Source organism: Ciconia boyciana, chromosome 8 (assembly GCF_034638445.1).
Source record: "Ciconia boyciana chromosome 8, ASM3463844v1, whole genome shotgun sequence".
Taxonomy (NCBI): Eukaryota; Metazoa; Chordata; class Aves; order Ciconiiformes; family Ciconiidae; genus Ciconia; species Ciconia boyciana.
The window spans coordinates 11830521-11845131 of NC_132941.1; the positions used below are offsets into that span (position 1 = coordinate 11830521).

A 14611-nucleotide genomic window follows, 5' to 3' on the forward strand; every position below is an offset into this window, starting at 1 on the left:
TCTTAGCCTGGCTACTCTTCTCCTTCATACTTTGAATCTTACCTACATTCCTACTGTGTATGGATGTATTGTTAATGCTGTGAATGTTAATACTATGCACCTAAGCAGATGAAAGTGGGTACAATGTAAGATATCTTTAGGCAAATACATTTATATTCATGTTGAAGGGTGATCCACTGCATTAGTAAAAATTACATCCCTAAGTCAAAACACAAAACTCATTAAAAAGAGCATTAATGAAGCTTACAGTTGTCTCAAATTAACTAATTAAAAAAAAGTCTGTATTAGATGCTTACATTATCTTTTATTCATTGTAGCACAGATGCCCTCTTATTTTTTATGCACCAAATACTACACGCACAGAATGAGAACAATTTATAAGAACTAAGACATATTTTCCTTTGGGTGCAAATACAGTAATGGCAGGCCAGATACTTCATAATAAAGTGTGGCTTAGATTTCCCTGGGATTTAAAGAAAGGCAAATAATATTACAGAATGGAATAAAACAAATGCGTTCTTACTAGAAAGGGTGAGCAGGCCAAATTTTACTGCTCCTTGTAACACATGCCTCAATATACCCCACTGTGAGTTTAACTGATGTTGTATAAAGGTATGGAAATTGTTGTGATTAACCAGACTCATTGTTTATATAACTTGAGAATAGTTGTACTGGGTCAGACTGAAGAGCCATCTGGCCGAGTACGCTGCCTTCAAGATGGGGTGACTGTAGATGTCTGGAAACTATGAAGAAGGCAGCAAGCATCTAGCAGTGCTTTCCCAGAATAATCTCCTAGCAATCATCATGCTTCCTGACTCAACAGTAGTATCTGTGAGTTTAAAGCTGCTCTCAATAGATTTTTCTCCCCCCATTTTTTTTAATTATTCTTGAAAAATATGTAAAATCATTGGCCTCTTGTAGCAATGTTTGTTTCCTGCATAGAGACCCTTTCTTCTGTAATGCCCCTTAGTTCTTCTGATATGAGAAAGGGTGAAATATCATTCCTACTCTCTTTCTTCATGCACATGTGTTTTACAGACCTTAGGTAATGCTGAGAAAGGCCACAGGTGCTTAGCAAGGGCAACTGCTCTTGCAACACGGTTGCATAAAGTAACTGATTAGCACAGATGGAATGGCAGGGCTGCTGTGTGTTTGAACTTGGAGAGTTTTAAAATTGCCCTAATACAGCAAAATCTCTTAGAGAGGTGACATTTTTCTTTTTGCACAGTTCAGAATTGATGTTGGTGTTGTCTGCACAGACGGATCCTCACAGCAGTCTAGAGAGTTTAAGTCAAGGTATTAAAAAAAAATTAATGGTGCAAATAGCTAAATTGTTTAGCCCCTACTGAGGCCAGCATATTTTGTCACAATGGTTCTAGCCTACCAGCCAGAAACTGTCCATTACCAGGACTGGTAAGGCAAAAATTGGCATTTTCTTTACCATAGTCTGCAAAACAGAGAGTTTCACATTATATGCCTACAAGATTTATTTGACATTTTAATCTATAAATACACAAGGTTTCCACCAGTAAAAGCACAGGAATTTTCTCAGTGGTCATTGCCACTGCTTACATATTGAACAAAATAACATGTAGTATTGCATATGAATAAGCAAACTTTGGTTCTCTTTCTACCTGGAGAGGTCTTAAGGACCAATCCCTTTTACACTTGTTAAACAATGGCTTGCAGAGGGCAACAAGGCAGCTGAAGACCACACTGAATACTACACTCTGGAAAGCTTGGGACACTGTAGAACTTAATTAGTTTTTTGAAGGCACTTTTTTTGAGCATCATCACCTCTTCAGGCAGCCTGGAAAGAATTCTGGCATTTGCATGAGACTCCTTGTCAGTGGCTGCTGCTTTGGGGTTACATTGCTCAAGACCACCAGTCATTGGCACACTGTTGCAGCTAAGGGAACGTGCTGTCTTTTTCTTGCCTTGAACAGATAAATAACTGAATAAAAAAGACGTTAACTTATGTTTGGTAACATCTCGGACATCTTCTGGAAAACAGTCATCTAGAGGATCCCCTTGACCTTTCACTTGTGGACTAATCATGCACGTACTGGGACTCGCTGCTAACTTCTTAGGCTGAACTACTATTTTTCTGGAAGGTGTTTTGTATTTTCCTCCATCTAGATAAAGCTGAGAAGCACTACTAATGGCATCAGAACTAGGCTTAACTATCATATTAGGGATTCTTGCCCCATCACCAGAACTGATGCAGTGCAACCCATAATTCTGGCTAACGACTTGGGCTGCAGTGTGTTGAATGATGTTCCAGTCTTGCAGAATATCTTCCCTGGTTGTGAACTGAGATGTTACAGTAAAGCGAATGATGAACTTGTCATGAATGGTTGCTGGAATAAGGAAGAGCCTGCCAGAACTGCTTAGTTCTTTCAGGAGTTTTTCTGTCAGCCAGTTGGGACCCTGTTTTAAATATAAATAAGAAAAAAAAGTACTATAGTTAGAATTTCCAGTGACATCCAAACATCTCTGTAAGGATTCCAGCATTACAAATTCTTACATGAAAGTTTATTCACAGTTCTTAATGTCTGGGGAGAGATCAGCTGTGGTGAATTCATTGCAAAGAGACTTGCAAAAGGCCCAATCTTTACCTTTAACCGAAATACAACCAGTCCAAGATGTCTCTTGGCAGGAATTTCAAAGAGTGGATCACTTCTAACCAACGATTCAAAGAATTTGGCTGTTTCAGTACCCTATAATTAACGAAGAAAAGTAGTTATGTATTGGTTTGTCACAAACCCACTGTAAGACACTAAATTAAATAATTAAAAAGAATTCCTTTCCTTACTAAAACACATTATTCCAATGCACGAATGGTAGCAAACAGAAGAATGACAACAAAGCTAAGAATTTTAAAGTCTGTCTCTAATTGCCCAAACCTTTGACAATGAACAAGAGTAACCGCACTATATATAGGAATTTTCTAGAAGAAGGTTTGAAAATAGAATGTGCCTTCTCAGATTAGAGTCCTTTTGCAGCAACCGTTGATCCACAATATGATCCCTTCTATTTACACTCCATCGAAGACTTAGGCCTGTAAATTTTCATAGCAGTGGGTTCAGCCATCCATCACAGCCTGCCTCCCAAACAGCTGCCACTTTGCCTCAAAGAAAGCTCCTACAGATTACTACTCAAGTAATGTGCAGAAGGCATTGACTTATCGAGTCGCTTTCCATTGCCTATTGCTTCCAGGAAGGGTACAGGAAATGTTTTGTCTACACAGTCAATCTTTACAGATTACTTAAGAGTAAAATCAGCACGCATTTAGCATTCACATACAAGCTTTGTGTGTGAGAGGATTTCTGTTACTCATCTTTGCATCACTGAATTTATTAAACTCAGCTACCAATAAATAATACATTTATGCTTGCATCGTTAAGCCACATACATGTCGGACATGAGCTTGAAGCTTTTTCACCCCAAATGAACGAATCACAAACCACAGCTTCAAAGAACGAAATCGACGACTCAGTGGAATTTGCCAGTGCTGTGAAAACACAACAGTGTATCAATGAGTACAAAACCAACAGAAAGGAGTGTCCCCTTACGCTGCTACGTCTGTTGCTTCAGACTCAGGTCAGAAATATCCATTGACACAAATAATTTCATATTACTGAAAACCTGCTAAGTCTAGGAAATAGCCATCAAAGAAAGACTATGTCTAGATATTTTTCAATTATTTGCAAAAATAAGATTTTTGGCTATTCCCCTTAATCTATAGCCTAGATATGCTTAGAACTTTTAGTTAATTACCAGCTAATAACAAAACCTTTTTGCATTTAAAGAGCATTATCAATTTAAGATGTGTCCATTTACACTTTAGGACTGAGTGCTCACTTCAGTTCCTGTAATTTGCATATTTAAGTGCCATCCTGAACGTTTTTCCAAATCAACTATAAACAGCGAGAGTTGATATATGGGTAGACCCTTCCAGAGGAAGTAACACATACTTCATGGAAAAGAGTGACAAAACATGTAAAGGAATACTTCTAGGGAGCTACCCAGTTACATGCAGGGTCCTATATAACCACAACAGGGACTCGTTTATATATTCCCTCCCCCCTCTACACTCACATTCTCTAGTGAAAAGCACTATTGATTTCAAGAAAACAATTATCTTTTCAGGACTAGGGTGAGATCATAGCAGAAACAATTGGCAGTGAATATTCTTTTGTTTTACTGGACTGAAATCTGCTGTAAGATGGATCTAAAGTGAAATGCCTCTTAGCTCTCCTATGAATACCTTAATCTGAAGAAAAACATAATTCATTCTACTGCTGTTTAAGAGCATGGTGTTTCCATTGCTTACTCCTTTCTCTTTTTTATTACATATCAGAGATACAACAAAACCAGCCAAAATGCCATCAGTAGGAATTACTTCAGCAACATGAGGCACAGAAATGACCCTTCTAACTAAGAAGGCAAGGCTGGATCCCCATCTGTGTAAGAATCTTAAGCACTTCAATCTCTATATCTGAAAGCAATTTTTAAATTAATTTTCATAACCAGGGCTCAAAGTTTTACAATTTAATCTGCATTAGGATCTCAGTATAATTGGTTTTATGCTTTTATGTAATAAGACCAGCTATAAGATAAGCACACTCCAGAGTGTGAGGAATTTCACATTCTGTTTGAACATTTTACAGGCAATTTAAAATATCAACTCAAATAACTTACCATGAAATCAACAGCAGCTCCTGAATTGGGATGTCTGAGGTAGACAGGGTTAACACTGAAGGTTTGATGTAACTTGTATTTATCTTTAACCCTATCAATTATAGAATGAACGGTATTTAGCAAAGAATTACGAAGAGAAAGACTTTGCAATTTGCATACTGTCCTTTTGGTGTTGTGTTTTGCCTTTACTCACCAAAATCCAGTGCAGTCAAAATGAACCATCATCCATTTAGAAGGGTTAAAAGTAAAGGAATCTGCATATTCAATTCCATCCAAGAACAATCGAAATTCAGGACATACAAATGCTGTTCCTGCATATGCAGCATCAATATGAAGCCAGAGTCCCTCAGCATCACCTGTTGGAATTGAAATTGTTCTTATGTAAGGGACATAAGGAATCAAAGTACATGCTTAATCTGTCCTCTCTGAAAACCAGGTGCAAGTTTTTGCAGGAGGCGGACAGGCTGACAACAAAATAGCAAGCAAGACAAACAATTGACAATCTAGTTTTATTCTAAAGCTGTGGATCCAGAACCCCAAAATACAGGATAATGCTGAAATCAGATGGACTCTATAACAAAATTCACTATTCCATATTTCATATGAGTGAGGCTTTTTAACATTTGATTTCTGTCACCTGCCCTTTTACTAAGTGAAATTCCCCAGTACAACACAGTTGCACAAAGTCAGAATAAAGACACAGTGGCAAGCAAAAAGGACCCAGAGATAGAAGCCACACTCCGCCCCATAAGAGAAAGTGCCGCAGGTCTTCAGCAGCTACTTGTCAGAATTTATGCTGGAATAGAATCTGCAACCATGTCAAATTTACCTATTGAACTGGTGGCTACAAAGGATGTCCTACTAAACACTACCTTCAAAACTCCTTTGCTAGGTTAAATATTTATGCGTCCATCCTACAACAGTACTGCACTCTGTCCTGTACAGTCTGTATTCCCTGAATAACCACATTAAAGATTTATCAGTTGACAAATTTCATCCACCTTGAATAGAATGTATTTTAGCATCCTAATTTAAATCTTACAGAAATCACTGCAAAGTCTTGCACTGACTCCACCGATCTTTGAGACACATCTGAAAAACTCAGCTGATTAGTGTTTCTACTCTCCTTGGTTTTTGGCATGAAAAATTGTCATACTATCTTTTCTGTGCTATCATAGTTTAAAATCAGGGAAAAAAAAGACACTTACAAATTGGACCCAGTTCTGAGAGATTGTCAAAAGCACAGACACCAGTTGTACCCAAAGTTGCACAAACCTAGAAGAAAACAAACCTGTTAAAATGGCTTTTTTTTTTAATAAATGGATGCAACACTTTAAAAGTGGAGAGGCTATCATATACAGTCGAAATGACGTTAACATTTTTTTTGTTCAATAAAATAGAAATTCTTGTATACATTTTAACCTTCAGCTAATGTATTTTAACACAATAAGAAATGTTTCAGATGTAATTTTTTGTTGACATTAAGAATACAACACTATGTCAATACTCCCAACCAGAAAGTTGAACATACAAAGACTGGCACTAGGCCTTTCTTTCTGTCTTCTGCAATGGCTTTCTTCAAAGTTTCACCTCTGAGGGAAAAGTTCTCATCCACAGGCAGAAATTTCATCTTCACAAGAGAAATCAAGCCAGCCTTTTCTACAGAAGAATGCGCCTTTAAAAAAAAGAAACAGTAAGAAAGCAAGCTCTGAGGCTGAACAGCTGTGATACGTTATGGCCTTATAAAAGACAGTGGTTGCAAGAAAAGCAGAGATAAAATCCTTATTATAATCCATATTAATACAAGTCTGAAAGTTTATTCTTTGTGAATAACTAAAAGAAATAATACACTGTAATTCCAAGGAATGCATATGCTCCATTTATTTGGGTACTGGTCTCTAAAATGTAATAATAGGCATCCTTACCTTGTGTTTGGAGGGCCATTTATCAAAACACAGATCTTAAAGGACCCTCTAGAAATGGATCAACCTCAGTTTATTCCCTCCTCCCTGCCATAAGAAGATAAAAACCCCTGAAGTGTGCCTACTTCTGGGCTGGGGTAGACCAAAACCCCTCACAAGAAAAAACCCTTTTAGTTATACTAAGAGAGAATCAGCATGAGTGTCTCTCCTGCTGGATTTTTCACAGGGTAATATGATTGTTCAGTTCCAAGAGTCCAAGGACAGAAGAGGTTTGCAGGCAGAGTCACGGTACTGTGTAGACATTTCCTCCAAGAACAAGCACAGAAGCCTAGAGTGGAGACCACAACCAGGAGCAGCACTGAGGTAACGCCCTGAGCGTTCTTGCCTCTGAATGGAAGGAGGCTGTGAAGAAACAAGAGCTGAAGCAGCATGAGATCAGCACTTAGTTACTGGAGTAAGGCTTTGTGAAAAACAGGAAGGAAGTGCAGAAATGAGTCATGTGAAACAGCCTTGTGAGGACTGCTGGGACCCTACAAAACTTCATCTCACACTTCCTTTCCCCATCTGCAGAAAGCAACATTAGAGGGATTCGTTCATGCTTGTGAGGCATTCATGTTTGTGTTTTTCTCTTGCTACAGAAACACAAGTTCACACTGTATGGTCTGGGTGAGACAGCAGAAGCTAATTCATTTTCTTTGTAACCATAAGAACCTACTTGATCAGACGCATAAGCGATGAGGCGAGAATTGAGTGAGGACTCATCAGTGTCTGGCTCAGAAAGCTTCATCTCCAGAATTTTGTTTTTCCTTGCCGCTAGCAGTGCAACCAAGGTTGATTCACTCACAGTGCTCTGCAAAGACATTGCTCATTTTACTGCAACATATTGCTACTTTATTGCTATTTTGTCAGGGATTTACTGACAAAATTGACTGAAGTCATTTAAGTGCTCAGCTGCCCACCCCCTCTTTTATTTCTACTACTGCTTTTCTGGGATGCAGTGGAAAGTCACTAGCTGAGGAGCAGCTCTCTGGGCCAGCAACACAAAACAAAGCCTTTTAACTGCTGTATATTTTTAACATGCAGGACTGAGTTGGGGGGAGTAAATAAATCACATTTTCATTTTGTTCTTCTACAGCTAAAATGTAGTATCTCCCATAAAAATTATAAACCTGCGCAAAGCTCCTTATAACAACACAGAGCCTCAGCACTGATTCCACAGGATCGTGCGTAGGCCTTATGAAAGGAAGTAAAGGTTCAGGCCTTGATCTTGCAACTCTGAGACACAAAGTAGACATGAGAAAAAGGAAAAATAATTTCTTGTGTGGCTAAGGACTGCTGGCAGAAGGACAGTGACAAGGATTCTTTCTCTAATTACGTAAGAATCACTTTAATGAATAATTTGGTGACGTGAAATAGACTGAAGAAACCAAATCTGACTCTCATTTATCCTTAGTAAGGCCACCAGAGTACCTGCTCCTCATCCATAACACAATTAGGACTAAAAGCGATAGCAATTCCTATTCTAGAATCTTCTATATTTAACACTAACATTTGGGAAAGTAATGTCAAACTGGCACTTGTCTCTATTCAGACCCATAGACCAAATCTTCTTGTTTTTTCCTCCAAGAAAACTATCACCCAGAGGGAAATTCACTTGAGTGAAAACAAAATGTTGATGAGGCCACCTCTGATCTCCCCTACCTGTAATACTCCTCCACCCACACTGTCAGGATGGTGGTGCAGGAATTTATCTGGAAGGCCCAGCATTTTAGCCAACCAATCCATCACATTCATTTCCAGTTCCGTACAGGCTGGACTGGAGGCCTAGAAAAATCAAAAAAAGACAATCAGGCTGTAATTCACCCTGCAAACACAGTAGGAGTATAACCCTTAGAGTAAACCACATATCACATTTTAATTAATAGCTATTAACACTTCTTAATTGCCTTGGGAGAAATCTCACCTAGATGCAAAAAAGGCAGATGACAAGCTTTGTAGCATTGGATATATAAGCAGCTAACTGTGTAATACTATGGCCCATACCTAGCAGAACACAGAGCTCTTGTAATAAAAATTAGGTTGTTTGGTGAGTTCTGTAATACAGGCCTTTATGTTAAGGTTGCAGTTGAGGGTGAGCTCCGGGTACCTTGCTCATTACCAGTTGCTCTCTTGGAACACCAACTACAGAGACTCTCACCAACCTCCTTAAAATGCTCTCTCCAGATTACCTGCATCAACTCAGTGTTGAGCTTTTAAACTATCAATAATTTTAGAGTCATTAAAAAAAAAAAGAGCACAATGAGCCATTTGAGACAAAACCGTGGAGCTGCAATTCACCACACAAGTACATGCTCTTGGTCCCTAAAGAGAAAGGGCACTGATCCCTCTTCCAACTGAGAGTTAAGGAAGGCTTTTTGAAGACCGGCAAAAGAAAGATGAAAGCTGTTCTGCAGTGTCCAGCTTTCCACTTATGAAAGAATCAGTTTACATTGCAAACTTAACAGAAATCTATCAAAACTAGATTGAGAATGTGGAAACGGACATTTCTGTGTATGCAGTGAGCTAATCTGATACAACTACATGGAGACCATAAGCATTAGCTTCTTACAGATTTATGAGCTTCTACCACTTTCTTACATGGAGACGTACATCTAAAAATCTGGGCAACTTCACCACTGCGGAAAACATTGGCTTCAGAATGCTACTGAGGTATGTAGAATCATAACCAAGTAGTACTGTGGAGCTGCTGCAGGAGGATACAAAATACTCAGATATTCTGGGACAGGCCACCAAACAATTATTTTCAGAGGAGGAAAAATAGGAAATGTGTTCTCTCAAAGGAGCAGGAGAACTGGAATGGAGCCCAGCCTAGCCTGCAGTCATGGATGGCGGCTGCTTGTGTAACAGTCTTGGCACTGAGACTACACGACAGGGAACAATGTTCACAGTGGGATATGCAAAGAATTAGAAAACAGACATTTCTAGTGGTATATTTTCTTCATTCACCTCTTACTACTAGGTAACGTTTGCTCTTATATATTCTATTTATTTATTTTTTCAAGTGACATTTTTCATTTATGCAAACGACATACAATTGGTTAAAGTAAATAATTATACTGACTTGCAGAACAAGAATGACTGACTATGACCTGCTCCTGCATAATACACATAGGAGATGAATATCTAAAATAACAACAACAACAACAAATTTACCCATGTGAATCCCAAGCAGTTAATTGCATCAGCCAACATATCTCCAAGGAGTGAAGGCCAGGAAGTAAGAGCTGGAAAGTAGGCATGCATGTGTGGACTTTGCCAATGGACTACCTAGAACAAAATTATCTAGAAGTTAAGTCTGAAAATGTCACAAAATTCTGCACAAGATGTAGTGATTAGCATCTGTTTAAAGTGATGGAAAAGGATCACAGCAACATAATATGTGCAATTTTAGATCTGCTAGCAGAAAGCTACAAAGATAATATCAACAGGAGTGCAGCACTAGCAAATGATAACGCTGTGTCGTTATTAGATAAATTCCAAATTATAGCAAAAGCATTTATCTGAATTAAACAGGCAGCCAAAGATTCTGAACAGGAAATAATGGTCTTTTGAACATTGCACAAGAGAGTCAGAAATATTTATCAAAATATTTATCTTTCTAAGGGGAATCCTTGCAACAAAGTTGCTCTTGCTCATTTTGTCAAACAACAGCTTGCCTTTAGCTACACATAGCAATTTACAATTATACAGCCCCCCTCTATACACCTGAAGGAGCTTGTATGTGGGACACCAGCGTAAGCATTCTAATGTGAATAACTCTCCTACATCAGACCAAGTTTCTGCAAACATCTATAAAGAAAATTTTTAAATAGACTTTGAAAATGCTTCTTACATAAAATGTTTAACCTGGTAATATGAACTCCCTCAGCAGAATCTGCAGCATTTATGTACAAGAGGAAGGAGACCTTTACATTCAAAGAGCAGGAGACAAGTCTTATATGTACACGACCTTGAGCAAGAGATGTTTCACCTTGCTGTGCCTGAGCTTCCACATCTCTGAAATTGAGATGCAGTTCAGCAGGTAGAGGCCTTGTGAAGCTAAATTCACTAGTGTCAGAAAATCATTGTTTCCCTCTAAGCAAAGATGAGTTATTCTTAATGTATAAAATACTTCAAAAATACATTCAGTCTCTCCCCTAAAATTGTAGTTAGGAACACAACAGTAATCTCCAGAATCCTTCTGTGGACATAATGTCTACAAGACTTTTTCTACATTTTGGGTGCTTTACTTATTTAGATACATGTTCTGCAGAACCTGTACATTCCCAGGATTTAGCGTTCACCCCAGGTAGTAATGGCTTTTTCCTGTCATGATTATACTTTATTTCTTACCCCGGGCATAATAATCTTCTCTATATCTCCAAAGATGTTATCCCAGCTGTCTGGGTCCATTGGGGCAGAATCCGGCAACTGGGCTCTCATGTAACCTGGCTGTACGTCAGGAGTCACCCGTCTGTCTCTCACATTGCTCAGGTACTGGCAAATGTAATCCACCATCTCTTTCCCTGGAAGAGGCAAACCAGTGCGTTGAGTTTCAGTTGCGGGAAAACTAACTAGTAGTACTAGCACTTCACACAATCTGTCACTAGCATTGGACAGGGCTTGGAATACTGCTCCCAGGATAGCCACAGGAACTAACCTTCCTCCTACACCCTACTTGTCCTATCTAATAATGTAGGGACATGGCTTCTAGAACACACTTCAGGGGGACAGAACAGATTCACAGGGTTATTTCAGTGTTGTCACTGAATAGCTCAAATGTACCTTTAAAATACAATCACAGTACAAATACAGTTTGTTTGATTACTGAGAAAATAGACAGATTCTCTTGCCTACAAATTAACTGAAACTGCATTTCACAGAAATTAAATTTTCATAATGTCTCATGCTTCCCTGTCGCTACAGCATACACCCTTTTGCATCCTCTGAAAACAGCTGCACAGCTCCACACCTTTTCTCCACTTTTTAGGCAATCTCCTCCAGCCCTGGGACCAAAGTTTGCTCCCCATCTACAGAACTGGGCCAGTATCACTGAAGTTTCATGGCGTCAGCCGGGGAAGAGCCACTGTGCATAACCCCTTAGCACAAGTTTATTCAGAATCACAGTTTTTGCAGCTTTCCCACAGTATTTTAAATATAAGACCAAAAAGCCTAAGTCATCCACTGACTCTAAATCCATTAATTTAAACTCAGCCCTGGGTCACATTTTTGTCTCAGCCTCAGCAGATCTGTCTCAAGGACGTGTGTGCAAATAAAGAGTATATAGCCCATCCTATTTTTGGGTACCACTCCCAGCCCTACACTAGTTGATCTCTGTGAGCAAATGCTACCTATTTCCAAGAGCGGAGGATCACTCACCTCTCCGTCTGTACTCCTCAGGCTCCATACTGATTCCTTCTAAAAGCACCTCTTCAAACCTGGGCCACGACCTTTCAGGAGCTGTGGGCAGTTTGGTTTGGTGCCCTGCTAGCTGCTTCACCCTTTATAGCTCCCTTTATCTCTCAGACTCATGCATTCTGGAAAAGGTTTAACGTAGGCAGGTTATTGGTGAGTGTTTATCTAACTCCTCCCAACTGAGGGCTTTTACAGTCTCTCATATGTTCTCATCTGTGCTCTTTTGATGTGTAAGATAGTGTATCTCTAAAAGGAGCTGCCTCTGTGCTAACCCTTTCCCATTTTCAAACAGTCTTCCAGAATTCTCACAGTAATCCACATCATGAATATAAGACACATTAATATCAGACTTGTGAGAGAGAAAAAGCTCAAGAGCTTCCAAAACCAAATAAAAGCATGCTACTCTAGCACACCGAACTACTGCACTAGCAGTAGTCATTAAAACAAGGCACCAACATGTAATAAATTTGACACTGCAGGCGGAGACCTTTTTTTTTTTTTTTTTTTTAAAGAATTGTAGGACTGAGTTTTCCCAAGAAGAGAGTATACCTGCATCCCCACAAGTCTTCAGTTCCTGTGGTGTCAGTCCCTTGCTGCTAGAAGGAAAGGCATTACAATTATTGCCAGTTCCAGAACGGCACTACAAAGCAGCAATGATCCTCTTTGTGGATTTCCTGCCCTTCCAGATCAGACCAGTTTATACTGCAGGGTGATGTTCCTCCACTGGTATCACCCTAGACCACTGAGCTGGGAAAACACATCTTTTTCCCTCCACTGTGCTTGCTCTTCTCAAATATATGCGTAAGCACTGGGATTTGGCCTTGTATCTCCAGAATTCCTCTAAGTCCTCCACCTGGACTGTTCTCAGTCTGGAAGAACAGCCATGTAGATTCCTCCTTGTTCCAGTTTTAGCACCTGGAAAAACAACCTGACCTGTCTTTGGCAGCACGACCTGTGACACTGTGCTCAAGGTTGAGTGCTTATCATCTTCACCAGAAGGAACTCACTTGCTCTACACTGATACCAGGCAGCCCTGGGAAAAGAGAGAGGTAGGACTTATGGACTAAGTACCAGAAAGATAAATTATTACATAGTACAATATATGCTTCCCCTATTTTTGCTATACCCTAGGCTCCTGTTTAGAGCTGGCCCTGCTGGAGACAGGATACCAGGCTAGGCAGGCCCTTCATCTGATAGATGACAGCAATTTCTCTGTTCTCATCATATGGAAGTGTGATTTTCTACCTCGTACTATAATGCAGCCTAAACGCTTTCATTATTCGAGAAAGTTGTTACGTCTTTCTCCACAGCGTACTTTCTACAGAACAGTGCGAAAACTTTTCCTAGTTTCTGCTGCGATTAGATATTTGAGAAAGAACTGTTTCACAGATATGACAAAGATGCTCTGATACAACACGCACATCAGATTAATATACTGAAATTAAAAACGAATTTATAAAAAAAGCATTGAAAGAAGAAATGCAAGAAGTGCAGAAAAAAATACTATATGCCTATTCATCTGCTTTATCTCACATTTCTCTGAAAACATTGGGGGGGGAGGGAAATCACAAGCTGCCCACACACTTAATACCAATTTATGAACCTCTCTTGGCTTTACTGTAAATGCTACCATAAAGGCAAACAAAAAAGGTGAGAAGGGACTGGCATCAAGCACAGGAGCAACTCAAAAAGAGTTCTCAAAAACCATGATTCTAGCTCATTACGAGTAACTAATATATTAATATACAGATGTCTGTTCAAAGAAAGCTGGTAGCTAATTACACTTATGATTTCAATTTGGAACAGCAAATAAGGAGCAATATTTTTAACAATGTTTTCAGAGCTGAATTACACAATAAATATTCCATGTGACGTATACCCTACGCCTTTGCTCAAAGGTGATAGTTTCATCAGGTTGGTTTCTCATTCTGTGCAGAAGAGAACAAACAGTAGGTCCTGTTCGGAACTAGAATAAAATAGGTGATAATGAATTACAGGCAGAGTAAATATTGCTTGTGATAAATAAATTTTTGTTACAGCTACCCTGCACTTGGAAGGATTTTGTTACAGACAATAAGGAACAGAATATTTGCTCACAGGAAGCAGAATGAATAGAAAAGGTTCTTTTCATTGTTTGTTACAAAGGTCTGTGCCATCAAAACCGTGGGAAATTCTCCATGTGGACGTGAACATTATCACTATCACTACTGAGACTAACGTTGAAATTCTTATCGTTATTAAGAGTTCACAGAGATTAAACTGTAGTTAAGTTTGTGGGATGTGAGGACACAAACATTATTTTGATCACAGAATAATTCAATCGGAGCACTGCCTAACCAGCACACTTAACTTGACCAACTGGTTCCTGCATTCACTAGTAACATAATGGATAGTTTCTGAAAAAAACCCTAAAATATAGTAACTTCCAGTTAGTCACTGCACAAGGCTTGCTTCAAGTCCTAGTACCAGCTGAGCATGATTATATCCTTGAAAACACTTCTAAAAACCACCACCACAGATTTTCCATTTTT

At 39.1% G+C, this 14611-nt stretch overlaps 1 protein-coding gene across 1 annotated transcript; it reads right to left on the reverse strand.

The window, feature by feature from the left end:
- Nucleotides 1–12: 12 nt before the first annotated feature.
- On the reverse strand, nucleotides 13–13377 carry HDC (histidine decarboxylase). Its single transcript, XM_072870054.1, has 13 exons — nucleotides 12630–13377; nucleotides 12045–12202; nucleotides 11019–11191; nucleotides 9840–9953; nucleotides 8328–8450; nucleotides 7342–7476; nucleotides 6236–6379; nucleotides 5913–5979; nucleotides 4898–5060; nucleotides 4705–4795; nucleotides 3416–3514; nucleotides 2619–2720; nucleotides 13–2430 (listed from the first exon to the last, which is right to left on the reverse strand). The coding sequence occupies exons 2-13, from the start codon at nucleotides 12070–12072 to the stop codon at nucleotides 1672–1674; spliced, it is 1998 nt and encodes a 665-aa protein (XP_072726155.1). The 5' UTR covers nucleotides 12073–12202; nucleotides 12630–13377; the 3' UTR covers nucleotides 13–1671.
- Between the last annotated feature and the right edge of the window lie 1234 nt (nucleotides 13378–14611).

What these genes read in the sequence shown, in the direction of transcription:
- HDC (XM_072870054.1), bottom strand. Translation starts at nt 12,072, where the DNA reads ATGGAGCCTGAGGAGTACAGACGGAGAG. An exon ending in TCGCTTATGCGTCTGATCAA is followed by an intron (nt 6,380 to 7,341) that starts GTAGGTTCTTAT and finishes TTTTTTTTAAAG; the next exon opens with GCGCATTCTTCTGTAGAAAA. An exon ending in CTCAGAACTGGGTCCAATTT is followed by an intron (nt 5,061 to 5,912) that starts GTAAGTGTCTTT and finishes CAATTCCAACAG; the next exon opens with GTGATGCTGAGGGACTCTGG.